We start from the raw sequence: 27,938 nt of genomic DNA, 5'->3' as shown, positions 1-27,938 counted from the left end.
CGCCATGTACACCTTCGTGGTCCGCGACGAGAACAGCAGCGTCTACGCCGAGGTGTCCCGGCTGCTCCTCGCCACCGGCCACTGGAAGAGGCTGAGGCGGGACAACCCCAGGTTCAACCTGATGCTGGGGGAGAGGAACCGGCTTCCTTTCGGGAGACTGGGTGAGCCTCGCCCCGCTTCCCGCCCCAGCGGCTCGGCCGCGCCTCCCACGGCCCCGGAGAGCGAGCGCTTTTGTTTTGAAGGTCATCAGTCTTCCCCTCGGCGTGCTGTCTCCGGCGGACCTCAGACGGACCCAGAAAGACCTCAGTACCCTCCGAGCTGCAGTGGCCGTGCGGCCCCCACGAGGACTGTTTGTCCCAGCCCGCGCGGGCGTCGGCTGTCGGCCGGGGTGGGGGCCGGGGCCCAGGCCCGCATCGGGCGGGTGGCGGCCGGGCGCGGGGCGGCCGCGGCTCCGCAGAGCCGGGCGGGCTGCAGGCTGCAAGCTACGGCTGGAGGCGTCTCGCAGCTTTGCTCCCCGAGGATTGCGCCCCTCACCCCTGGCGTGGGAGCGCAGCGGGAGTTGTGGGTGCTGAAACCGTGACGATTCTGCCGCCCGATGCTCAGGTGGATGGGTAGAGGATTTGGGAGACGTTTGGAATCCGAAAGCTTCAGAGTGGATCGTAGGCCGGGGAAGTCTGGGGCGCTGTCTGAATTTAGACCTTCCCTTAGCGTCACCAAAGAACCTGTTTTCACAGCTGTGCGTGGAAGGAAGGTTTTGCAGGAGGCTGGGTTCTCCTCTTTGCCCTCCTCTCCTTGAAGTGGCTACCTCGTTCTCTTGGTTGAAGTGGGCTTGGCAGCACGCTACCCACGTGGTCGCCTATAAGAAGCGACAGGAGAGAGGGCCCGCAGCTCCTTTTCCGATGACGTAATCCAGAAGTTGTCCAGATGGGTTCAACTCACCTTCCATGGACCTGAGCATCGTCTCATGCTGTCATCCCTGCGCCGTCATCAGGGGAGGGGAGCACCTCTCTGGGTAGCCCGTGTTCCCTACCAAAACGCCCCCAAGGTCGGGGCAGAGGGGAGAATGAGATGGAGGAGGAGGCATCTCTGCTCTGGAGGAGAACCAAGAGAGCAGTGTTGCGTGCCTGGGAGAGCAGAAGGGTTTCAGGAATGGGTGTGGTGGGAGCTGGAAAGGCAGGGACGGGGAATAGGCCCATGGGAATTGCCTGGCACTGGCGGGCTTACTTGGAGCTTTTGGGTGGGGCTGTGTCATGCGGGAATGGTTTGAGGAATGACCACGTTGAGGCATTAGTCTTCTAAATTTTTTCCTTTGGGATGGTACTGGGGACAACTTTTTGTTGTTACACGAGTTGATGATACAGAATGATGACTCTGTGGAAGGCCTCACTGGAAACCCCAGAAAGTGCCTAGAGATTTACCTTTGTCTTTTTGAGACAGGGTCTCGCTATGCAGTTCAGGCTGGCTTTGAGCTCCCTTTATAGCCCAGGCTGGTCGCAAACTTACAGTGATCCTCCTGCTTCAGCCTCCCGAGTGCCGGGATTATAGGCGTGTGCCACCATGCCCAGTTGAGATTCAATTTTGTTTAACTGTTTCCTCAGGAAGCCCTGGGGGAGGGGGATTTGTTTCCCCAAAGAAGAGGAAAAACTGCTTATAGTTAAGCAGAAGTTATTTCCTTCCCGCTTTATCCACTTCCCTTCTTGATTGATTTTCCTCTTCCTAGCTGGCAGTGCGTGGCTGTAAAAACTCTAGGTGGAATCCTGATGTTAAAAACAGGCAAAAGGCTCTGCCCAGAAAGAGGCAGAGTGTTTGGATTCCTGTGATGCTTAAGATTAAGATGAGAAGCAGAAACCTACCGGGTCCAAATCCCAGACATGCATGGCAAATTTAGCAGATGATCAGCAAACATTTGGTTTTTATGGGAGAAAAAACACCATCCCCAAATCAAAGTGGTGATGTGCCCTCAAGCTTGGGAATATTTTCATTTGAAGTGCACGGCAGGAAAGCCAGGAGAAAGCTCCTAGGGGCCGTCAAGGTGAGGAATGGCAGTGCCCTGGGGATGAGAAGGTAGCTGTCCAGGTGTGAACCAGGGCCTGTCTGCCCCTGGGGAGAGGGTGAAAGCCGAGTGAAACTTGGAACTTTGACTTCACTCTCAGGTGAATGAGTGCCACTTCTGACACCAACTGGAAATCCCCTTGTTTTGTCTTACTTTTTGCTACTGAAAGTGCAACGCATCTTAACGATTTTAAACAAAAAGTTTATTTTACACAAAAATGTGGTTTTTATTTGTGTCTTTCCTGCTCTACTTGTGTGGTTTATTTTATTACTTTATGCTGCTGGGAATTGAGCCTAGGGCCTCGAATATGCTGAGCATGTGCTTTATCACACTGAGACGCACACCCAGCCCCTGCTCTAGTTTCATACAGAAGGGGTTGTGTAATAACAGCTGTCGAAAATGCGGTTCCCTGTGGGATAGGGCACAGAAGAAAGTTCTCAGGACTTCTGACATTGTAGCCATGGCCTGTCCACTACCTTCCTTTGCTACCTAGTGGCCTCTAAACATGCAGCATTAAATGTGCCTGAGATCAGCAGCCTCACAGATCTCCTACCTTCTTTAATGTCTACAGAAAGTAAGCGGGGGATGTGGAAAGTACGACTCTATTAAAGTAGCCTTTTGTACTTTGTAAGTCTGAATGTGTTAAACCGAGAGAAGAGAAGCTTCCAGGAGAGATTTGTAAGTCTGAATGTGTTAAACCGAGAGAAGAGAAGCTTCCAGGAGAGATGAAGCAGGAAATATCCCCGATCCACTTTAACAACAATAAAAACAAATGAATGGCCAAATTTTTTAAAACTCAAAAACAAAACAAAAGGTAGCAGCCATCTTTAGCAGACCTGCACCGTTGATATGAAAGCATCCCCCATGAGGGGGATGAGAGTTGCTGGAAGGGCCCTGAGAGAAAGCAGAACCTTGGGGACAGAGAAGCACAATTATCTCATTTCTGAGAGCCAGTCCTGAAGCGGAGAGCAAGAAGAGCCAGGCCCGGCACATCTGTTCTCTGTCTGCTTGCTGGTGCTGACATTATTGCTCCCACCTGTCCGATTCCCTTCTGAGCCTCCTCTCTCCTTGTAGGTCATGAGCCTGGCCTGCTGCAGCTGGTGAATTACTACAGGGGGGCCGACAAACTGTGTCGCAAAGCTTCTTTAGTGAAGTAAGTGTTCTTTAAGACCTTCTTGTTTAATGTTTTGTGTAAATATTTTTAGTGTTCACCCTCAAGCCCTTGTGCAAACCGTGGGATTATTTTAAAGGGCAAAAAATACTTTTACAATTTTAAAAGACAACATTCTGGTGCTGAAGCTTCCCCTGGGCTGCTTGGATCGCAATTTAAAGATTGGTGTGTTGTGCTTGATAAAGGCTGCCTGTCTCCTAGGTGAGGTTCCCATGGAGAGGCTGACTCAGGGTTTCTTGCCCAAGTGACTTCGTGGGGGAGAATTCTCCAGGCAAACCTCTCTGGAGGACAAGAAAGCAGGGCAGGGCAGGGCAGGGCAGGGCAGGAGCCATGCAAAGAGGTGGCTCAGCTGAAGTCTCACCCCGGGAACTCCGGAGTGAATGGTATTCAGCGTTTTCACATCCGGAAGCAAAGCGCCTGGGCTTCTGTGCTCGAGTACAGTTAGCTGTTGGCTGGAGCACATCGTTTCCAGACATTTCTGGGTGGGAGGGAGCTGGTCCTTGCAGAAGGCTATATGCATAAGCCCTTGGCAGCCAACTCTCCCAGCTGCTCAGAAAAGATATCTGGGCAGGGTGTAATAGGATCTGCCTCATCGCCCATCTCGGAGCAGTTGGGTGATGGCCGGATATCACTAGGACAGTATCATAAGGTGAAAGGAGACGGCATTATGCTGTGGTTAAGACCGGGGCCAGCAGCTTGGGTTTTAGCCTCAGCCCTTCATCTCGTTAGTCAGAACAGATCTCATCTTGCTGAGTCTTGATACCTTCCTCATGACGCAGTGGTGGAGATTAAATAAGGTGTCACTATGGAGTATGTGTAACTCAGTGGCCTGGTACCTAATACATGTTTGACTCTGAGCCCTTAGCTTTCTTCTCTGTAAAATGGTGATGGTAACTACTTCAGGGTTGTGAGAATTAATTCAGTGTGAATTAATGCCTCCTAGTTTATAGTCTAGAAGTGAAGGTTCTTCTCATTGCTGTGATTATGGTTGTCATTGCTGTTATTGCTGTCATTTCAGAGGGTATGGCATCTGCAATTAGGGCGGTAGTAGGTCTCTGGGATTCTTCCCTACACATACCTACTAAACATGTATGTGTAGCGAAATAGGTCACTTAGGTAGATGACACTGGAAAATGTGACTCAATGCAAGATCCTCTTTTTTTTCTGAGCAGTACATAGCTACTAGGTTGAGTACACACAGGAACGTTTACGTCTTTGTCAGACTTGCTGGCCCTGGTAACTTACACACTCTTTCCCAGGATGGCTTTTCATGATTCGGCAGCAACTCCAAAAGTGAGGCTTCCTGAGGTCTATGTTTTTATGTTTATATTTCACTAGAATCAGAAGTCGAAGTGGGACATGATTGTTTATTAGTCCTCCTGCCTCATTTCACATTTTTATAAACTGTTTAATCTTTTCTGTTTTTCTCTGCAAAGGCGAAAGTAGAATTTTGCTGTATAGATAGGAAGCAGAGGATGGTGTGAAAAATAATGCTCTACGTATTTGCGTATTTAGCAGTTACAGGGAGGCAGAGTGAGTACTGGACTAGAATCATGACCAGGGCTCAGCAGGGATCTCTAGCTTTGGACAGCACCACTCTGAATCCCAGTGCCCATCTTACAGATATCTGGGCAGGGTGTAATAGGATCTGCCTCATCTCCCATCTCAGAGCAGTTGGGTGATGGCCGAATATCACTAGGACAGTATCATAAGGTGAAAGGAGACGGCATTATGCTGTGATTAAGACCGGAGCCAGCAGCTTGGGTTTGTAGATCCCCATCTTGTCTGTAAGATGGGGATCGGTGAGGTGGTAGGCCTGTTCTCCGACCTTGGTGGCCTGTGATCTGTGATGGCACCTTGTAAATGGGGACACGGCTTATACAAGCTGAGACTTGTCTCCATCAGCAGCAGCGTTCTTCATCCCCTAAGTGACCTGTGAGGGGTTGGAGTAATTAATCCTGGGAGATGCCAGGTCCCTTTGTCTGTCTGTCTGTCTCCCGTGATTTAGTATGGCTTGCAGGAGCTGAGAGGAAGGAAATGTGATCTCCGTCATTTTATAGTGCAGAATGCCGGCTCAGAGAAGTCAGCTGTGCTGTCCAAGACCACAGCCATCCATGGTGAACCAGGACAGTTTGAATCTGTCCCCGCGAGACCCATGGGCAGTGTGACCTTGCGTCCCCCAGAGGGCTCCCTAGAGCCTTGGTGGGGTTCTGTGCTGCGTCCCCTGCAGCCTGCCCCTTACTCCTGACCCCTCAGGGAGTTTCTGCAGTTCATCAAGACCCAGGGCCACAGTCTCAGAGCCTGAGGGCTTTTCTTCTCCTGGCAGGTTGGAGGCTTTTGTTTCTTCTTCTGAGCATTGCTCTTTTTTTTTGTCTTTTTGAGACAAGGTCTTGTTATGCAGTTCAGGCTAGCCTTGAGCTCACTTTGTAGCCCAGGCTGGCGGAAAACTCGCAATAGTCCTCCTGCCTCAGCCTCCCTATTGCTTGGATTACAGGCGTGCGCCACCATGCCCGGCGTTTGCACTACTCATTTATAGATGTGAGTGAGCCTCAGTTTATGATTCCAGGCTGATGTAAGGATGGAACTGACTGACACAGGAACCCCTGAGGGGCCTGGGCTTGGTTTTGGGCAGGAAGTGAGAGCTTCCAGACTAAGGTCATCTTATAGACCAGCACTGTCCAACAGAAATAGAACGCCAGTTACACGGGTCTGTTTAAACTTCCTGGTAAAATAATTGCTAAGAAACAGGTGCAGTTAGGTTAATGATCTATTTCATTTAACCATATAACTCCAAAATACTGGGCTAGGGATGTAGCTCAGTGCCAGAACACTTACCTGGTATGTGTGAGCACCTCGGTTTAATCTCCTGCACCGTAAAAAAATAAAAACCTAAAATACTGTCATTCTGACATGCTATGAATGCAAGAAGATATTTTCTGTTTTTTTTTCATTCTGAGCCTTCAGAATCTGATGTGTATTTTACATTGTTAGCACATCTTAATTCAGGCAGTAAGTTTTCATTGACAATCCTTGGCCTGAATTTAGATTTCATAAAAATCTGTGATTGAAAAAGTAGATTTATATACCTAAGTTGTTCCAACGTACTTAAAGGTTTTTAGTAATTGAGTACCAAACAGTCATTTTCCTTTAAAATTCATATACATGATGATGAAATTTATTCATCTTTTTTTAGAATAATTGATTTTACTTTATAGAACAAAAGCATATCATTTGTGGAACCCTGTGTCCAAGTTGAGTAAATTCACCAACTCTTGTGCCAAATCAGTACTTTTTTTTGTCTTTTTGAGACAGGGTCTCGCTATGCAGTTCAGAGCTGCCCTTGAGCTCACTTTGTAGTGCAGGCTCGCCTCGAACTCACAGTAATCTTCCTGCCTCAGCCTCCCAACTGCTCGGATTATAGTCATGTGCCACCCTGCCCAACTAAATCAGTATTATTGATATTGGATTCAAAGCAGTAGTGAGTATAATAAAAAGTAGTAAGCTTGTTGATCCCACCAACATTTTTTTTAATTAAAAAAATTTTTTTTGCAATTTTCACAATGCTGTCTTTTTACAATTAAAATTGTCTACATTTTTCACAACACACACACACACATATATATATATATATACAACCATTATTATTAACTTGTATTGTGAAGTTGGGACATAAAATTATCATTTTTATATCGGTAGATCAAAAATAATTAAATCTTCCCTGTAAATTTAGCTTGTTCAGCTGCAGTGTGGATATGGGTGGGATAAGGTAAATAACACGGCCACTTTTTTTTTTTTGATTATTGAATTAAATAATGACTTACTGAGTGAAAATAATGATTTGGAAAGCATTCTTTTTCAAGAAAATCTAAATTAGATTTAACAGTACAGTGAATTTTTATAAAATGCTTTCATCTCTCCATACTGGCAAAGAGCACAGTATCGGTAAATTCGTTAAATTCATTGTCTTCTATTCCTTTCAGCCGTTCCATGAACTGATGAATCATTGTCACATTTGCAAGTGTACTGAATCATTTAAAAAAACTATATTCTTGCTGCTTTTTATAGCGTCTGCTTCAGAAAACTGTGAAAATAAATGTTTTCAATATGTATCATACAGTGCAAGGAAGCAAATGTTTCCAGTACGTATCATACAGCAGTCTGAAGTAAAAAAGGAAAGTCTATGAAAATCCCAGTAAATCCATATTTTAACTCAATATAGTTGAACTCCTATCTATCATAACAGAAAGTAACTTTTTTATTTTTTTATTTTGGTCTTTTTGAGACAGGGTCTCACTACGCAGTTCAGGCTAGTCTTGAGCTCGCTTTGTAGCCCAAGCTGGCCTCAAACTTGCAATGATCCTCCTGCCTCAGCGTCCTGAGTGCTGGGATTACAGGTATATGCCATCTCACCTGGCTAGAAAGTAACTTTTCATAGGTAGGATGCAATTCTTTGGCAGATGAGAAATACTCAAAAGCACCTGTACCATGAGTGACATTTTTTAGGCTGTAGTTTGACAACATTTGTTCATATATGCATTCCCAAAGTAGAGATTGAGCAGTATCTGTTAGCTCACAACTTATCTAAAGATGAGGAAAAATGTTTATTATTTTTCATACTTTGAATCAGTCTTTGATGTTGTTAGACACAAGGGGTTTGTATTCTGTGGCCCATTGTGTCTGAACTGAAGGTTGTTCATTGGGGGGACAGGTAAAAATATCTTCTTGACCCTTTGCTTTAAAATAATTTTTCTGCTGGGTGTGGTGGCACACGCCTATAATCCCAGCACTTGAGAGGCTGAGGCAGGAAGATCGTTGCGAATTTGAGGCCAGCCTGGGCTACAAAGTGAGCTCAGGGCCAGCCTGAACTGCATAGTGGGACCCTGCCTCAAAAAGACAAAAAAATAAAATAAAATAAAATAATTTTTCTCAGTATATTTTCATCTAAAATGGGTATTAGTACTACACAATAGTAAGATTCATGTTTATATACTGGTCCATGCATATAACATGTTTGGGTTATTTTCACCCATTTCTTTCTTTCTTCCCCTTCCCCCATACCCCTTTATATCTCTACAAGTCTGTCTTCTAGTTTCCTGTCATTGTCCCTTTATTTTATTTATGATTGCTTATATGTGAGGGAAAATGTGATAGTTAACTGACCAAGATTGGCTTATTTTGCTTAACATTGTGGTCTCCAGTTCCATGCAAAAAATGTGGGTTTGTGTGCGTGCTTGTGCATGTGTGTGTGTGTGTGTGTGTATTTAAGAATCCAAGGCATTCTATAGTTGACTGAAGTTACAGACTTAATTCTATTAAAAATTTGTTTAGGACCCGTAGCTTAGTGTTAGAGCGTTAGCTTAGCGTATGGGAGGCTTTGGGTTTGAGCCTTAGACTAAAAATAGTTTCAAAAATTTTTTTTGGATATTTGTGATTTCAGTTACTTATATCATTCTTTTTGACTGTTGAGAGGAAAATGCTTATCAAATTAATTTTTTATTTGCTCAAAAATCTCCTTTACAAAACAACTACTTTTTTGTTTTATTCTGCAGTAGCCTAATACAGTTGCCACTCACTGTGAATTTGTGATAGATCTTCCAGTTCCGTGTGTGTGTGTGTGTGTGTGTGTGTGTGTGTGTGTGTGTGTGTTTACTGACCTGGTCATTGGTTTTAGCTTCTGTGTCCCTATTCAATTTCATGTCAGTATTGTTTTTATTTTCTTTTTTTTTTTTTAATTTTTTCCGGTACCAGGAATCAAACTTACGACCTTGTGCTTGCCGGGCAGGCGCTGTGCCACTGAGCTGAATCCCTAGCCCTTGTTTTTATTTTCAGATTAAAAATTTGTCCATGCTTGTTTTTTAACTGGGAAAAAAATTCTATTCTACCTTAGTTACCAATTATGGTTTGTATAGTTGTACTCATCCTCTCTGTAGTAAGCACGTGATCATGTTTCATCAATGTACAGACAGTGTATTGTCTGAATCAGTGTATTGTCCCTGAATAGAACTCTGATGTGTTTGTGTGAGATTCTAGAAATGACACATAGGCCCGCGCTGCACACAACAGTACAACAATAAAGTAAAATGTCACCCTACCAGATCAGTAAAGCTGTGCCCAATGGAAAAATATGTCACAGTGCATCAGTTTTTAAATTAAAATTAAATGCAATTCTCAATTCAGTTCCTGGGTCATCACGCTGATCACATTTTCAAGGGTCTATATCTGCATGTGGCTAGTGACCCCCTGGGCAATGGCAGATACAGAGTTAAACATTGAGTTAGAAATTTATTTGTAGTTTTCTTTTCCTTTTTGGGTTAAAGGAGCTTTCAAATTTGATTTCTTCAATTTTGAGATGACTTTTTTTTTCTTTTTATTATTTGTATCGTTTGCCCTCAGACTGAGTTTTATAGTTGAACCTTTTTCTTTTTTGAGACAGGGTCTTGCTATATAGTTCAGGCTGACCTGGACTCACTATTTATAGCCTAGGCTGGGCTTGAACTGGAGGTGATCCTACTGCCTGAACCTCCTCAGTGCTGGGATTACAGGCATGTGCCACCATGCCCAGCTCGTAGTTGACTCTTAATACAAGTTTGTCATGAGCCATTCTGTTCTAGGCAGAAAAGAGACTGCGGCTCAGGGCAGAACATGTCTTTGGTAGGATCCTCTTCCGGCTCTGATCCCTGGGGTATGGGGCAGTTCAGAGTTAGGACTTGGGAGTCTACCGCTTGCATCCTGGCTGATACTCTCTCCCTTTATGATCTTGGAGGGGAGGGAGTTTACTTGTACTCTTACAAAATGGGGTTCCAGTACCTCCAGCTCTGGGGTCTGATTGCAGAGTAGATGTAGTGGGAAGCCCTTGTGTTTGCTCAGTTCCTTGCCCAGGGCCTAACTTTCACTTCCGTGCTGTTTTGTTATTTTGGGAGCAGGGCATCTGTTTCATGAGGCCCACTGGTGCCTACGTCCCAACAGAAAAATTCCTTCTTTATTCTGTTACCAAAGCCAGGCTGAGCTAAAAGCAGGAAATGAAGACTAAAAATATTCTTTGGATAATTCAGATTCTTAAGTACCCTTTTTTTCCCTAGAGAGTTGAGCCAAGATAGTGTTCAGCTAGATACTGAAGTGCTTTCCTCTGCTTTCTGCTTCATTTCTTAGTGTGGGTCTGGCTCATATGCAACATATTTGGTGAAAAGGTGTTGGCTGAGGATTGTCAGTTGTTTCCTTACACAGCCGAAGTTCTAGGAAATAAGCACCTACCATAGCGTGTTACAGATCTGTGCAGAGAGGGGTAAGGAGGAGATTGGTTTGTGTTTTATCTCCTTGAGAGGCTCTCAGGGAAAGCGGTCACCTCTCTGAAGAGAGTGACAGAACATACAGTACTAAGAAGGGAGACTGACTCTCTGTCCTCTGCCAGGCTGATCAAGACAAGCCCGGAACTGGCTGAGTCCTGTACCTGGTTCCCTGAGTCCTATGTGATATATCCGACTAATCTCAAGACCCCAGTTGCTCCAGCGCAGAATGGAATCCAGCCACTGGTCAGTAACTCACGGACAGATGAAAGAGAATTCTTCCTAGCTTCTTATAACAGAAAGAAGGAGGATGGGGAAGGCAACGTTTGGATTGCAAAGTCATCAGCTGGTGCCAAAGGTGAGTTCCCATTGCTGTCATCTTCTCTGTGCTCTGTAGGCTTCTAATGATCTTGGTTCAGTGGCACATTAGATTTTAAGGACGTACTTAGATGAGCGGCTCTATTCTACTCTGAGTCACGGGGGGTAGAGAATGTGTGTAGATTTAAGTGTTCCTCTATGTAGCGATGCCTTCTGGATGTTTATCTCCACTCTAGGTCTTACCTTTAAGTGCTGGGTCCAAGAGCACGCTCTCTATCTGTAAGAGGCATCTCAAACCTGATGTGTCGGTTACAGCTCTCTTCGTTGCCTCCCATCTTTGGCCACCCCAGCCTGCTCCTCTTTCACTCTTCCTGTTTAGTATCTGATCCCACTATTTACCCAGGCCCTGAAGCCCCTACACCTTTGACAGCTCTTTACCATCTACGCCTAATCACTAACAAGCCTTGCTAGCATTACCTTTAAGATGCATCCTTGAATTAGACTCTTATCTTGCTGTTTCCACTGCTCCCACCTTAAATCAAAGCCGCCATTCTCTCTAGTCTATGTAATTACAGAGCCTGCTGTCAGCCAGTTCCGCTCACAGACAGAGTGATGTCTTAGAAAATCCTGTGACTTCCTGCCTATGGCTTAGCAGCTGGCTTCCTAATGCAATTAGAATAACTCCAGATTCCTGATGTAGCCTACCCCTTTGGGCGTTTCCTCATAGCCCTGATCTCATCTCCTTCTATTCTTGGCCCTGCTCACTGCTGTATAGCCACAGACTGACTGCCTTGTGTCCCTCAGATACTCTAAATTTGTCTCTACCTGGAATGTGCTTGCATGGGTTCTCAGCACAGATGTTGCCTTGGAGGAGAAGGCTGTTGGAGTCTGAGATAACCTCTGTGCCATTGCTTTCTGTCCCTGCGCCCTGCTTTATTTTTCCTTTTTGACTAATCTCTTCCTAGGTCTATGTTACATATCTGTCCATCTCCCCAGTTGTACTGTAAGCTCCGTATAAACCCAGACTTTCTTATTTGTCTCTGTGTCCTTATAGACACTCAGTAAATATGTGTTGAATGATTATATAGATGGTGTGAAGTTTATAATAACTCAGGCCTAAAATACAGGCAGTCAGGGCGGGGATATAGCTGAGCGGCACAAGTGCCTGCCTGGCAAGCGCAATGTCCTGAGTTTGATTCCCGGTACCAAAAAAAAATTGTAATGGAAATACAGGCAGTCCTCAGTGTAATGAGCACATAAACAGTCTCCCTCTTCAACTACCATCGTATGCTCTTTTTAAACCTATTCCATTTTGAACTTACTTCTTCTTTTATTGCCTTGGAAGACCATCTGGCCATTGGTCCTCATTTCTATCCCTGGGCCAGTAGACCTCACCTTCTTTTTCCACCAGCCATGAGACAGGAGGGCGTCACCTGGGATCTCCTGAGAGTGGGAGAGTTGGACTCTTGCCACCAGCCAGGTACCTCGCCTACTTCTCTTTCCCCTCTTGCGATCTCTTCTTAAGTACTGTCTCCGAGTTTGGCTCTGATGGTAAATGGGGGAATTGGAAGAGGAAACAGACATCTATGGTGTTCTGGATTCCTCTTGTGGATTTGAGCCTGGGGTCAGGTCCTTTTTGAGGACCCTGGTACCTGGACCCTCACCAAGACAAGACATAGAGGGACCCTAAGCAATGGGGAGACATAAACAGAAGAAAATGTCAAATGAAGAGTTGTTACTTCAAGGGCTGAGGAAGATAACTGATATATATTAGCTTTGTTTGGAAACGACAAAATGAAACCAATAGAATGAGTGAATGGCTTTTATTTTTGTTAAACAAATGCTTGAGGGCCGGGGATATAGCTCAGTGGCACAAGTGCCTGTCTGGGAGCCACAAGGTCCTGAGTTCGATTCCCGGTACCAAAAAAAAAAAAACAATTTGATATAATTGGCTGCATCTTCAAATGATACCCAGGAGCAGCCACAGGGCCCCAGCCCTGCCACCCGGGTGACCTGAACCACCTTTACCTCTCACCTCTGGTGCAGTTCCCCGTGCTGCTCTGGGCTGTCCTCCAGAGCAGAAAGAGATCCTGTTAAAGCACAGCCAGTACCATGTCACGTCTGTGCCCGGCGCCGTCTCCCCGCATGCCGGGCCAGCAGCCGGCGAAGGTCCAGTGTATGTGCTGAGTGAGTGAGTGAGTAACGAGCGAGTGCTGGAGATGCAGGAATACAAGAGAAGGCGTGACCGCGTGACCGCGTGGCCCGTGGTCTAGTCAGAGAGAAGGCTGATAGCGGTGCTTCTGTTCCCAGAAACGCTAAAAGTTCAAGTGGGAACTGGGGCAAGGGGACAGAAAGGACTCAGCTTCTTAAAGATTGCCCTCCAAAATTCCTTCATAATTTCTCCATGGTTAGTGAGTGAGGATATGAACGAATAAGCGGTATAAGGAACAGTTAACAGACCCATGGAAACAGGCTACACCAGTAGCCAAAACTTACTAAATAAATTAGATTTTACCTGTCATTGTAGAGCTGCAAAATAAGAACATGAAAAGCATGAGCGATGTTGTTGCCGTTGGTTGGGACCCATTGGTTGGGACCCAACCAAAATTTGGTTGGGACCAAAATTTCAAAGGGATGTTTCACAACCCTTTGAAAAAGCAGTGCAGTGACACACGAGAGTCATAAAGGACTCATATCATTTGGCGCAGTATTCTCACTCCTGAAAATTTACTCCAAAGAAATATTTCAAAGAAATGAGCCAGGTGTGGAGGTGCATGCCTATAATCACAGCACTCAGGAGGCTGAGGCAGGAGGATCGCCAAGAGTTTGAGGCCAGCCTGGGCTACAAAGTGAGCTCAAGGCCAGCTTGAACTGCATAGCAAGACCCTGCCTCAAAAAGACGAAAAATAATAATAAAAATAAAAGAAATGAGTGATCCACCACAAAGACATTTACTACCATATTATCTATAATAGCATAATATTATTTAGAAACAACTCTTTTGTCCAGCAACCAGTAAAGAAATGTGTAACTCTTTTTTTTTTTTTTTTACTTCCACATAGTAAGATATTTTCAGGCATTAACATAATGGCAGGGGGCTGGGGATTTAGCTCAGCAGCACAGCGCCTGCCTGGCAAGCACAAGGTCGTGAGTTCGATTCCCGGTACCGGAAGAAAAACAAAAACAAAAACAAAAAAAAACATAATGGCAAAGTTTATATAAAAATTAAAAAAATGACCATGTAAATTTAAAAAAAGAATATGCAGTGAGTTCATGGTGATTGAAACAGGCTTTGCTAATATGAAAAAACAGAAACAATTATGTTAGGAAAGAAGACTGTGCTTAGCTTTTCTGTTTCCATTTAATGTTCTCTGTTTAAATGATAATAATTTTTTAAAGCTATAAAAATGTATTTATTTCTTTGCGTTTTACCCACTGTTTCTGCAGCCTACTCGCATTGGTATATGAATTTCCAATAGCAAATAGTTTACATAAGGAAAATTAGGTGGGCGCATAGGGGAGGGAAGGCGGTTAGGTGATGCAGAGCAAGGCCTCAGCAGGAGAGGGAGACAGTTCCAGGACATTAGGGAAAGCGGTGCTTTAGGGTGAGCATTCTAGAAGTTGGTGCAAGGCGGTGCACAGGAAGAGAGGTTAAGTTCTGAAGTTGAGGATGGGCAACTGGAAATAAAGAGTAGCCAGAAAACCCCGAGTGTGGATCCTAGAGAAGATGAAACAAAAGGAGTTGTATGTAGGAAAAGAGGGAGCTTTTCCAACACAGTTTCTTGTTCAAGAGCCTAACCAAGTGGTGGAAAAAATGGCACAAACAGGGTAGATGAGAAAGAGGTTGATTTTAAGGAAAAATGGATCATTAAATTAACAAATGGAACTGAATTCACTTGCGCGGAAAGTATGAGATCTACGATGAGATAGGCTATAAGTCCCAAGCATAAGTGAAAGGGCCTCAGGACTAAAATGTGAGCTTCACAGTGTTACAGGATGTAACACACAAAAACTGCATTTCTGTGTATTAATGACGTGGAAACCAAAATTAACCTCTTGCCAGTCAGTTATTTAAATACAGCATGACAAAAAGTGCATATTTTCATTAAATTTTATAAGGTAATGTAACAGGAGATATGAAGATGATAATTTTATCAAATTTCTTCAGTACAAGAATTGACTGGCTAAAGTGACAAGAATTGACTGGCTAAAGTAACACCTGCCCAAGCAATGCTAGAGATAGTGCTTAACAGTGTGATAGTACCCCGAGTGATGCTTGGGGTGAACTGTTAAGTGGTTAAAACAGTAGCACTTACAGTCACCCCAGAGAGAGTGAGATGCTTAGGTATAAACTTAACAAAATATGTACAAGCTCTGAATGCTGACACTTACAAAATGGCCATGAAAGAGGTCAAAGGGCACCTTTAAAAAATGGATAAACATACCATATTCATGGATTGCAGAACTCAAGGTAGAGATGTCAGCTCACCCCATAATGGTCTGTAGGTTTAACATAATTCCAATCGAGATCACAATGGCACTGAATTAAAAACATATGTCTACACAGACTTGTATGTGAGTCTTTATAGCATTATTGCTAAGAGCCAGACAGTAGTGCAAACAACTGAGATGTCCAAATCACGAGTTAATAAAAGTGTGGTATAACCATACTGTAGAATACTCCTCAACCCTAAAAAGGAGCAAAGTACCAGTGCATCTACAACATGAATGAACTTCGAAAACTGTGCTAGTGAAATTAGCCATCCACAGTGGCCATGTACTATGTGACATGATTTATATGAAATATCCAGAAGAGGCAATGCTTAGAGACAGAAAGTAGATTAGCAGTCGGCAGAGACTGGAGTGAATGGGGCGTGGGGAGGAAATGGGTACAGAGCTCCCTGGAGGGGCTGATGAGACTGCCCTAAAATCACATGGTACCTATGGTTGCAAAACTCAGGAATATACATCAGACCATTGAATTACACACTTTTAAAATTTTATTTTAAAGAGGAAAAAAACCAAAATAACCACAAAGCAAAAGCAAAACAACACAAAAACAATAAAAACGGTGCAGAATTTCAAAATAAGATGATAGGAGGGGCTGGGGATATAACTCAGCAGCACAGCGCCTGCCTGGCAAGCGCAAGGTCATCAGTTCGATTCCTGGTACCAAAAAAAAAAAAGATAATAGGAAATTAACAATGGTTGTTATATTACATATTATTATCTTCAACGAAGTTGCTCAGATTATCAGATGTAAGAGTGCAAGATTGACCAAACAGTTAAACATGCTACATTTTAAAAGGTGTGTAACATCTCAGTCAAGTGGACTTGGTTCCACTTACTTAATGTTAGTGGAAACTTTGAATGTATCTAATTTTTTCTGTTACAATGCTGCGGAGAACATACTTGTTTTTATTCCCTAACTTTCCTGGTATTTCTATATGATACAGTGTTAGAAATGGAGTCATTGGTTATAGGTGATATAGTCTTTATTATAGCCAGTGACTGATAGTAGATGGCATTTAGTTAACGTGCTTGGACTCTTGATTGCCGGTACAACTACAATTTTGTGGTTGCAGCTCGCTAAGCCGGTGCTCCTATGCGCAGAAAGAGTTAGTTGGATACCCTGGGTGCAGCTGTAGAGGAAGGGGAGGGTGTGAGCAGTTGTGGGAGGACAGGAGAAGGAAGAGTGAAGTGTAGTCAATGAGGACCTCCTGTGAGTGTTTGGTTTGGTTTGGTTGTTTGTGCCTTCTGTGTTTCCTTTGTGGCTTTGTAGACAGCTTTTCCTTGTGAGACGAACCAGACTACTTCTGTTTTGTTTTCGTTCTGTTAGGCGAAGGCATCCTCATCTCCTCAGAGGCGTCAGAGCTTCTGGATTTCATAGACAACCAGGGCCAGGTGCACGTGATCCAGAAATACCTCGAGCGCCCTCTGCTACTGGAGCCAGGGCACCGCAAGTTTGACATCCGGTAACGCTTGCTGCCCTGTCGGCTGCTTTTGTCTTTGTCCACCAGAAAAAAACGGGATAGGATATGGTGCTAAGCGGGGTGTGAATGTGAGGAAGTATTTGCCAGTTTCATGGATTGCCAAAATCGAGTGGAGCCCAGTGGCCCTGAGCTTTTGTACCCAATTTCCTGTTTTTGTTTCCACTCTTTCTTTTTTCCAAGAAATTTTACTAAGATTATCTGTCCTCTTTATGCATATGTACATAGCTACACATATGTGTATATATACACTCATACACACATATATGAAAATAAAATGCCGTGAAATGGCTTTTGTGAAAATAACTTGTACCTTTACCGGGCTTACTTAGGGAAGGAGCTGAGAATTGCACAAAGAACACATACAAAATTCAGATGCAGCACACTGTGTGACCCTGCCAGATCATCTGCACTCACTTTACTATCTGTGTCTCACTTTTGATGAATTTCAGGAACATACCTCAGGTTTCTAGATTTTATATTTCTGAGCCAAAGGCCTACCTTGGGGAGAGAGGTTGTGAGGTGCTTTCTGCCGCTAACCAGCCCTCTGCCCTGCTTGCCCGTGGCCTGCTGCCATCGCCTCGTTGAGAATCCTTGTCCCCTGATCTCATTCAGAATGACTTGATGTCACTCGTAAGACTTACTGCTTCTTGCACATCAGCCCCGTGTCAGATGACTTCCAGATGTTCATTCCTTCTCTTAAGATGGGAAAGTATAAACATGGCCAATGGAGGTTTTATAGGTTAACCTCAAAACCCATCCAATCTCTTCAAAATGCTGGGGTTTTTTAATGGATGTAAGTCTCCTTGTCACATAGGGTGAATTTTTTTTTTTTTTTTTCTTTTTGTCCTTTTGAAACAGGGTCTTGCTATGCAGTTCAGGCTGGCCTTAAACTCACTTTGTAGCCCAGGCTGGTTTCGAACTTGCAACAATCCTCCTGCCTCAGCCTCCTGAGTGCTGGGATTACAGGCGTGTGCCACCACACCTAGCGGTGGCACCTAGCGGGTGAAATGTTTTGTTTGCTTCTTTATAATGTTAATCCACTATTTTGGCTCAGAGTTTGCCCGGTATAATTTTAGAACCTCCTTCCTTCCGCTGCTTACCTTACCTCCCTAACCCCCAAAATACTCAAAATGGAGAGGTACACACACACACACGCACACATACACAGTGAATGTGAGAGAGAGAGAGAGAGAGAGAGAGAGAGAGAGAGAGAGAGAGAGATAGAGAGAGAGATTACAGATACCTGAGTACAATAGTGTTTTTTATTGAATTTCAGAAGCTGGGTCTTGGTGGACCATCAGTATAATATCTACCTCTACAGAGAGGGTGTTCTCCGAACTGCTTCAGAACCATATCATGTGGATAATTTCCAGGACAAGACCTGCCATTTGACCAATCACTGCATTCAAAAGGAGTACTCAAAGAACTATGGGAAGTATGAGGAGGGGAATGAAATGTTCTTTGAGGAGTTCAATCAGTACCTAATGAGTGCTTTGAACATTACCTTGGAAACTAGTATCTTACAACAAATCAAGCATATAATAAGGTAACTTAATTGTCCTTTTCTGCTTATTGTGTTTCTTCTTGAAGGAGCTTTGTTTATGTCTTTCCAGGAAGTGTTCCACTTAAATTGTCTAATTTCTGGGCAAAAGTTATTTGTGATATTCCTTCTTTGCATTTTAGTATCCATAGGATTTATAATGAGATCACTTCTTTTATTTCTAACATCAAAGTCTATATTTTCCTTCTGTATTTCTTGAATAGATTCACTAGAGAGTTATTAATTCTTTAAATATGTTTTAAAAAGCAGCTTTTATTGATTTTCACCTTCCCTGATACTGGGCTTATAAGTATATGTTACTACCTCTGCTGAGAATTTTAAAATAAAGTATAAAATGCATAGTGTACAGTTCAGTGAGTTTTCATTATACATGCACTTACTGGACTCTGATGTAACTCAAGATATAAAACATTTACAGCCAGATGTGGGGTGGTGCAAGCCAGTAATCCCAGTGTTCTGAGAGGCTGAGGCAGGAGAATCACAAATTCAAGCCCAGCCTATACAGCTTCGCAAATTAATGAAACCCTGCTTCAAAATAAAAAATAAAAGAGGGCTATGGATATAGCTCAGTGTAAAGGCCCTGTACCACCAAAAAAAAAAAAAAAATTTACAGTACTTGAACCACCCAAAAGTATTTATTTCCTGTCAAAGACAGCTACTCCTTGACTAATATCAGTATAGATTCCTCTTTGCTCACTCCACCTTATGTGAACGGAATTATACTATAGTTTTTGTTTTATGTCCAGCTTTTTTTGACCTTGTGTGTGGCATTCATTCATCAAATTGAACAGAGCAGTAGTTTGTCCTTTGTATGGCTGTGTAATGCTCCATCGTGAGAACATTCCAGAGCTTATCTCTTCTGTACTTGGTGAATGTCTGGGTTTTGTTTCTGATAGTTTAGACCTGTAATCTGTATGGCATTCTTGAATGCCAAATGTTATGTTGCTCTACAAGGATATGTCGTTGGCCCAGGACCATTTGTGCAGGAGACTGTCCTTGCCCTCTACTGGGTTAATAATATACCTTAGCTATTGTGGGCTGATCAGGTCCACAATCTCCCGAATGAGTGTACAGTGAAGGCTAAGTAAAAAGAGGCAAATGGAATGATTCTGGGTCTCCGGGAGGATCAGAGCCCTCTCACAAAATTTGAGATTCTCTTAGGCCTAAGACCAAGACCTTCTCTGGGTGGGCTGGATTTATTTGGTTATCAGAAGAAGGGAGGGGAGTACTCAGGAAGGGCTGAATCACTCAAGGACTTCTCCAAGTAAGGTATTGAGTTAATCCTTAATAAGGATTAAATTCACCCACCCAGGAGTGAGGTGCCTGAGGCTATAGTCTTTATCTAGTTGAGATCGGATCCAGGTGTCCTTGGCTGTGATCTTGTCTTATCTTTTGAGGCTTTCGGCTTCATCACCACTTCAGTTTTAGTAGAGGTTCACTTACTATGAGTCCACCACCCATCTCCAGACAAGGCCCCTAGGCCTTGGACAGATGCACAAATGAACATAAAAAGCCAACTGGTTAATTTAAGTCCTCCTCAGGCCTGCTTCGTAGTAGTCTCCATCAGCCCACAGCACCGTGGGGACCCTTGTTATTAATCAGGCGATGGGGGCACTGTTCCTGGAGCCCATGCTTTCCATTCAGCTGTGTATCTACGGTGGCATTGGCACTGTGAGACTTCTCTAATGTGCTGTTACGTGGAGTCCAGCAGATCCCTCAGGGCTTGGAGTCTTTTCTTAGGGATTGTCTGTGGCCTGGAGTGATGCCAGGTAAGGTGGTTCAGGTGACATGTCTGCTGGCAGCGTGCCTGCTCCTGCTCATGGTTTGCTCAGAGTAGGTGGGCCATCAGTGCCATCAGTGGGGCCATCAGTGTCCTCTTGGCGCTCAGCTTCCCTTCTTTTCCGTGATTCCCCCCCCCCAGCCCAAAAAGATGCTCTTTGTGAAGTCTCTGAAGAGGAAAACAGTCCTCTATGGTGAATTATTTATCCGGCATTTCCAACAGATAGAAAATAATATTCAGTGTTGTTCCAGCTCGTAGTTTTTCCTTTATGGGTCGGAGTGTGACGCTGCTTTCACTTTTACCCTTTCTTTTCTTGGTTTTTTCTCTCTCTTTCTGTTAAACTTTTCCTAATTACATCTTAATTGTATATTAAAGGTCTGGGGCTGGGGATTTAGCTCAGCGGCACAGCACCTGCCTAGCAAACGCAAGGTCGTTTGACTCCCGGTACTGGAAGAAAAACAAAACAAAACAAAAATATTAAAGGTCTTCCTGCCCTCCCCACTTCCTTCCTTTCTTTTTGTTTTTTTTGAGACAGGGTCTACCAATTTAATTCAGATTTGCCTTGAGCCCACTGTATATCCCAGGTTGGCCTCAAATTTGCGGCAGTCCTCCTGCCTCAGCTTCCCAAGGGCTGGGATTACAGGTGTGCACCATCATGCCTGGCTCTTTTTTGATTTTTGAGACAGGGTCTCACTATGTAGTGCAGGACAGCCTCCAACTTGCTATGTAGCCCAAAGGTGCCTTGAACTCACAATCCTCCTGCCTCATCCAAGTGCTACAAGTGCTGAAATTACAGGCATATGCCACCATTCCTGGCTTAAAGGACATCTTAATTGAAATCTGTTTAAGAGTATTCTCTCATAGTATAGAGATAAGATGCTGTGCTTTTGTGGGCTTGGGGTGGGAGCGATACTGAGAATTGAACAGAGGGGCTTCACACTGAGCTTTTTATTTTTTTATTTTGAGAAAGGGTCTCACTAAGTTGCTAAGTTATCAAGCAGATCTTGCACTCCTGAGGTCAGATGATCTTCCTGCCTAAGCCTTCCAAATAGCTAGGAGATATATTGAGATAGTTTTTAAACAGTGTGTGGTGGGTGTGGCAGTGCATCTCTACAGTCCCTGCCACTTGGCAGGCTAAGGCAGGAGGATTGTAAGTCTGAGGCCAGCCTAGGCAACTTAGTAACATCTGGCTCAAAACAGGGAAAAATCAGGGAAAGTCTTCATTAAACAGAAATGGCTTGTGGTTCTGGGATATTTGTTGTAGATAACAGCTGTTCATTATTCGTCAATGATAGATTTGTAATTAATATCATTACCATTGAATTCATGAAATGTGCTTTTTCAGATGATACTCTTTTTTTTGTTTTTTTGTGTCCCCCCGCCACCGGCACCGGGAATCAAACTCAGGACCTTGCACTTTCCAGGCAGGTGCTGTGCCGCTGAGCTAAATCCCCAGCCCCGAAATGTGCTTTTTCGTAAGAGGAATATTTATGAAGCACTTCTCGGTACCAAGAGTTATACCAAGTTCCTTACATCATTATCTCAGTGAACACCGTCAACACTTGGAGTAGCCAGCTGAAGGTGCAGGCTTCTCTCCAGCCTTCAAAATCTCTCTCCTTTGCACAGGCAGATCTCAATGTCCTCAGAGAGATGTTGGTCCGGGATTTCTCAGTTAACCCCGAACAGGAAACTATGTTACGATGTTCCTTCCAGAACTCTTTAAAGGTTAAGTCTGTATCTGAGACCATCTGGAGGCATAGGTGGTTGGCACTCAGGAAATAACTCAAGATTTTGGTCATAAGTTACAACTGCAATTCCGGTCATAACCCTTTCCTGTGTGGGGTTAACTGAGAACTCCTGGGCCAGTGTCTCTCTGAGGATACTCTGATCTGTCTGTGTCCAGGAGAGGGACTTTGAAGGCTGTAGAGGAGCCTGCGCTTTCAATTGACGACTTGAGTTACAAGCAGCCCTCGGAACGAATTGCGTTCGTAAGTCAAGGGTCCGCTTTCAGTACTTGATTTTAATATGCATAGCTCTTAAATCTTTTAACTGCAAAAAGTTGGCAGTAGAACCAGAGCTAGTGAAAGAAACTACTTGGACCAGGGTTCCATTCTTTGTTATAAACAAATGTGGCAGCAGCCCTGGCTTCCTCCGCTGGTGGACGCTGCTTTTGGAAAGACCATAGTGACTCTCCGCCATGCTCCGCAGGGCCTGGAACAGGGACGGCAGCTTTTGCCTGGAAGAACCTGAGTGATTTTGTGCATTTGTAACAAACTACTTGATACCTAGCATTCTCTTGGTGATACATTTTTTTAAAAAGGAGTCAGTTGCCCATTTTTTTTTTAATTTTTTGGTACTGGGAATCAAACTCAGGACCGTGTGCTTGCCACGCAGGCACTTGTGCCGCTGAGCTACATCCCCGGCCCTAGTTGCCTATTTTTACACACACTGGACATCACATCTTCCAAGCACAGCTCTTGTGCTTCCTCCGCCTCCACCACCTCATCCTCAGTAAGCTGTTCTCCCTGTGCCCCCAGGAGCTGCCTCATGAGCGTGGAGCCGGCCATCAGCACCAAGCACCTCCCTTACCAGAGCTTCCAGCTCTTTGGCTTTGACTTCATGGTGGACGAAGAGCTGAAGGTGTGGCTCATTGAGGTCAACGGCGCCCCGGCTTGTGCTCAGTAAGTCTGAACCGAACACCATTGTGTCTGTCAGGCGGGAGCTGGTTGTGTACTTGGCAGAGTCTGACTGAAGGGTAGAGCCTTGCACTGCTGGCGGGCAGGCTGTCACGTGACAGGAGTGCTTGGTGAGGGCCCTGGCTGGCATGGCAGCTCAGTTGTGTCATCTCCTTTCCCATGTCCCATGCGGTGCTCAGTGCTCAGGTGGATGGTGGATGCCATGCGGGTGTCAAACAAAACTAGTAACTGCCAGAGAGACTCACGTCCCGCTGAGTGAGGATCCTGAGGGTGGGAGAGACAGTCACACTGGGGCTGAAGGTGGTCCGGAGAGTGGGGTTGGCATTGGGTGAGGGGAGAGGGTCAGGTCCCAAAGGGAACGGGGAGAGTGTTCAGCGGATGCAGGTCCGGGGACCTAGCTCTGTGCTGGGTGCCAGGCAAGACCAGGCCGTGCCCACATGAACAGAACTGTGCTGAGGGGCCCAGTTCTCCTGCCTCAGCGCTGTTCATGTCGGGAACCTACAGGCTTTGGCCCAAGGGTGGGCCTGCTTCTTTCATCCCATACCAGCAAGGAAGGATAACCAGGCACAGAGGAAGGTGTGGGAATAGCGACTCCTCCCTGGTTCAGCAGGTGTGAGAGTCACAGCTTGGACGGCCTTTCCCCACAGGTAGTGCCCCTGCGTTCCTGCAGGAACTCTCCTCTTACTGCAGAGCTCTGCAGGAGCCGATCATGCGGAGCTGGTCATGCCGGAGCCCAACCTGGGTCTCTAGTGATAGAAATGAACACCTGTGTCGAGTCTTCTTTGGACCCATCTTCCTCATTCTGCATAGCACCTCAGTGTCTGCCAGATTCCCTTTCCTTAGAGTCTGCTGAAGCATGGTGGGGTACAGGGGACAGACAAAGACCAGTGTCCCCAAGAAAGCCCCCTTAAGGAGAGAGACAGACGCTGCCCAGTTCATTATATTATGAATCATTTTGTACTTCAACTTCTGCAAGAGAAGGAGAAACAGCTGTCTGTTCATGTAGGTTCATGATTTTGTGTGGAGAGGCCCCTGAGGTCGGAGTTGGGGGCTCCTACTAAGGGAGTTCAAGGCAGACAGGGTCACACTGTCTTAATCTCATGCTGAAGGAGAAACTTTCAAATGCCTCTGTACTCATTGCCTGAGGAGGAGAAGGAAAGGGATCTGGTAGGGTGCGATAATGGCATAGATAGGGAAGTCCGTTAGTGTCCTGCAGTTTCCGTGTGTTTGTACGTGGTCACATACTGACTTACCTGTTTTGTTTTATGAAGCTGGGGGCGGGTATCAAGTATCCTCCATCAGAAATACCTGAGGCTGAGTTGGCTTGACCGTGTTGAAGCCGCTTTATGTCCTCTCCTCTTCCCAGCTTCCCTGCAGAAGCTACGTCCAGAGGCGGTTTACGACAAGTGTCGTGAAATACTGAACATGACATATTTTGACAGCTTCTGGCTCTTGGTGACTGACTGAGTCCAAGTTGAGCAATTACCCTCTTTCCCTGTGGACCTCCAGGGGCCTGTCTCTTCAGGAGCGAGGGGTTGAGTAGTCGGGCCAGGCTGAACTATTGAAATGAGACTCGATTTGTGTAGACAGGGGTGCGGGGCCTGGGAGCTGGGGAGGAGAGAGAGGAAAGAACAGACCATAGCAGGAGAGATGAAGGTTAGCCAGCACTTAGGACTTCCCAGAAAAGAAAATAGAGGCAGGAACATTTCCTTCCCTCAGGGCCCTACAGCAGGTGGGGACACAGAAGCACCAGTCCTGGGGCCAGGAGTGGATTAGAGGTTCTGTGGTGCGAGGCTGAAGGGAGGGGCTGGCATTACAGCAGTCGGCGTGGGAGTGGGCCTGTGAGGCTGTCCTGACTGGTGGAGACTGGAAGACACCATCTTCGGATGATTAAGAGTGAAGACCTCTGCCCTAGGCTGGCTGGCTTGGCTCCTGCCCTTCGTTCGAGCCACTGGGATTCCAGATGTGTCCAGAACAAGTGTGTGGGTGGGCACATCTGGCCCAGAGGGTCATCTGAGGTTAGGGTTTCCTCTTTGGCCCACGCATCTCTGGCTTTTGCCTGGGTTAGCGTCAACCAGAGAGTGGGGGCTGACTCCAGGGCCTAGGGTCTGGCCAAGGGAATCCCACAAGGGTAAGTAGAAGGTAGAAGTCTTAGAGCTCTCTGGTGTGATCAGAGGGAGGTTTTCTTTCTGGCTTGTCCACTGTGGAAGTCCGCTTGCCTGTGGAGGAAGTCCAGACCTCGGCCGTTACCTTGGGGCCTGATGTGGTCTACATTACACCGCTCTGCTTGCAATTGTCACTTCCCCAGGTACCCCGAGTTCCTGCTCCTTGGTGCACGCACTCCTCCATTCAGGCAGCCCTCCTCTGCCTTCCCCCAACATGCTCACAGGCACGCACGCACACACGCACGCAAGCACAGTCCCTCCTCCTTCCTCCCCTCTCGCTCTCTCTCCCTCTTTTCTTCCCCCCTCCCTTCTGCTTCTTCCTCTTTTCTATGCTGCTATCCTTGTCCTGTCTGACTTCTCTTTATCTTCTCCACCCAGCTTAGCTGTTGATTCTATGGATCTTCCCAGTGTCCCCTCGACCATAACAAATTGGTTCTTTACCTGGGTCGTGCCTGCCCCGCCATACACACTCACAGGCAAGTGCCTGAAATTGCCTGCCATCCCTGCCATCCCTGCCAGCTGCAACAGGAGTTGTCTGGTTCCGCCTTTCATAAATATTCGTGAGGAAATGCTTTATCTACATGCAGTGTCTCCTGCAGTATATCTATAAACCATGGAAACCAGGTTTACAACCGTGATAGCGAGATGGAATTCCTGGGGCTGATCTTAGCTAAAAAAGAAAAAAAAACTTGGATTTTTTGTGGGTTTTTTTGCACTTTGATGAACTCCCTCAATGACATTTTCAAAAACACATTTCAGGAAGCTCTATGCAGAACTGTGCCAGGGCATCGTGGACTTAGCCATATCCAGTGTCTTCCCGCCTCCAGATGTGGAGCAGCAGCCACAGCTAGCTGCGTTCATCAAGCTGTGACCGACGGGGCCCTCAGAGCTGCCTCGGGAAATGCACAAGGTCCTGCTCCACGGCGAGGCGAGATGACCGGACTACTCCATAGCAAGCCGAGCTGGGAAAGAGAGGCAACTTGAACAGTGTGACAGAAGACAGCAGGAGAAGAGGAAGCGACGCCCGGAGCTGGCTGCTCAGGGAGCTGCCCTGGGGAGCTCTCAGCAGTGCTGTTGCAGTGGAGGAAGCTGAGGCACATGTCTCTGAGCGGGGAGCGGAATGTTCATCTGTGGGGGCGAAGGCAGGGCTTTGGTGCCTGTGTGTTCTCTTCCTTGGGAGGTCTCTGCTTAGGCGGCGCTGGGGGCAGAGCTGTCCTCCCACGTGTGGCAGACTGCGGGGCTGCTGCTTGGTCTTTCCACCCACCCGCTGCAGCCGTAGTGCCTTAGCTCTGTGCCCAGCTGCAGCCTGGCTTTCTGGGACACAAAGTGGATGTTAGAGCACTTTGGAGCGGCCCATATGTCCCTGCTCGTCCCCATCGCGATACTCTGTCCTCCTAAACTCTGGACAAGCATGCACCAACAGTCCTTAGTTTCGTGCCGTGTGTCGGCCTCTCTGCGGAGGCTGCTGTCCTCATCTCCTTTCCGGTGGCGAGGGGTCCAGCTCCTGTCGGGGGTCCTCTGGATAGGGCCCAAACAGCACCCACTGTGCACTCTCGAGCTGCTCTCTGCATGTTTCAGAAACAAAGCAGCAAGTCTGCCAAGCTTAGAAGCCTCAAATAAGCATGAGAGAGGACAAACCATACAGTATCTTGCTTTACTTAAGAGGTTGAACGTGTGTGTGAGGGGGGTGTCTTTGAAATATGACGATTCTCAGTTATTTTTGTTTTAATCAGAATGCTAACTGCAGACCTGCAAAGTCTCCTTTCCTTCAATTTTTAAAAATTTATAAAATCTTGAGAGTCAGGGAGATAGAATTCCATGCCTCGTATCCCCTCCAGATGGCCCTGGCCAGACACAGGTGTCTTCCCCTCTTTTTGGTTTCCTTGTGCTTCAAGCACCTTCTCTAAGAGCTGGTGGGACGGGTTCCATCCCAAGAAGGATTCTGAGTCTGCTTGTGCCTGGAAGCGTCGGGAGAGAGGCTCTCTGAGTAAGTGTGTGTCCTACCTAGATGGGAAAGAGGCAGTTCCAGAGCTCCTTGCAGCTTCTTGTAAGTTTCAACAAAGGTATACAAAGGTATACAAAGATGTGGTTTCTCAGTACCAGATCAAGTGATATTTTGATCCACAGATCGCGGGAGGCTTCTTGGGAGGCCACGTCCCTAGCAGTGGAAAGATGTTTTTTGTCATCACTGTGATCCAAATACTTAGGCTTTTCTTTTTTTGAGACAAGGTCTTGCCGTGCAGTTCAGGCCAGCCTTGAACTCACTTCTGTAGGCTGCCCTCGAACTCACTGCGATCCTCCACCTCCGCCTCCCGAGTGCTGGGATTACAGGTGTGTGCCACCACACCTGGCTAGGCTTTTCTTAAGAGTGTACTGGAAATCCCAGCAGCAAACACACGGGAATCTGTACTCCTCCCCAGGACATGATCTACTCCCTCTTGTGTGCTCCAGTATTCGTTTTTGCTTGGCAGGTTCTGCAGTCAGGTGAGATGTTTACAAAAGACAGAGAAAAGCATTACCTCCTCACATAGGATGAGATACGCAAGCTGCTGATGAAAAAGGAGTAATGTTAGACATTATGTGCTAGAGACAGTGATGAGTGATTGGATACAAAGGTGTTACAGTGAAGTGGTGAAGGTCCCAACCGGATTGGTGCTCGCAGGAATTAGGAATTATGCAAAGTCCCACTGGGTACCTGTAATATGGAGAATACAGTTAACATCCAGGGCAAAATAAGAGCCCATGGTACGTCAATGCTGGAGGTTCAGCGAGCTGATGGGTTAGCAGGCGGGAACCCCTGAGAATGGAGTGAGGTATGATCCCATCGCAGCACGAGGCACAGTGATTTAGGACGTAAAGGTTCTGGGTTCTTGGCAGGTCTGGGTGGGCTGGCAATGAGGAAAGCCTGGAGGGTTCTC

The 27,938-nt window shown here is 45.8% G+C and overlaps 1 protein-coding gene across 2 annotated transcripts; it reads left to right on the top strand.

Moving 5' to 3' along the window:
* On the top strand, window positions 1-27,296 carry Ttl (tubulin tyrosine ligase). Of its 2 annotated transcripts, XM_013522827.1 has the most exons (8): window positions 1-161; window positions 3,128-3,206; window positions 10,633-10,865; window positions 12,171-12,305; window positions 16,665-16,800; window positions 18,095-18,364; window positions 22,697-22,840; window positions 25,780-27,296. In XM_013522827.1, the coding sequence occupies exons 1-8, from the start codon at window positions 5-7 to the stop codon at window positions 25,889-25,891; spliced, it is 1,266 nt and encodes a 421-aa protein (XP_013378281.1). In that variant the 5' UTR covers window positions 1-4; the 3' UTR covers window positions 25,892-27,296. The 2 variants fall into 2 exon arrangements, with proteins under 2 accessions (XP_013378281.1, XP_005400662.1); XM_005400605.2 differs by lacking the exon at window positions 12,171-12,305.
* Window positions 27,297-27,938: the final 642 nt, after the last annotated feature.

This window comes from Chinchilla lanigera, unplaced genomic scaffold, assembly GCF_000276665.1.
Source record: "Chinchilla lanigera isolate Chin_1 unplaced genomic scaffold, ChiLan1.0 scaffold00069, whole genome shotgun sequence".
NCBI lineage: Eukaryota > Metazoa > Chordata > Mammalia > Rodentia > Chinchillidae > Chinchilla > Chinchilla lanigera.
Note: the sequence above shows the minus strand (reverse complement) of the source record. Positions and strands in the feature narration are given on the sequence as shown.

Excerpts from the sequence above, each read along its gene's own strand:
- Ttl (XM_013522827.1), top strand. The coding sequence starts at position 5 with ATGTACACCTTCGTGGTCCGCGACGAGAACAGCAGCGTCTACGCCGAG. Across the intron at positions 16,801-18,094 it reads CACCGCAAGTTTGACATCCG|AAGCTGGGTCTTGGTGGACC; the intron begins GTAACGCTTGCT and ends ATTGAATTTCAG. Across the intron at positions 22,841-25,779 it reads GGCGCCCCGGCTTGTGCTCA|GAAGCTCTATGCAGAACTGT; the intron begins GTAAGTCTGAAC and ends AACACATTTCAG.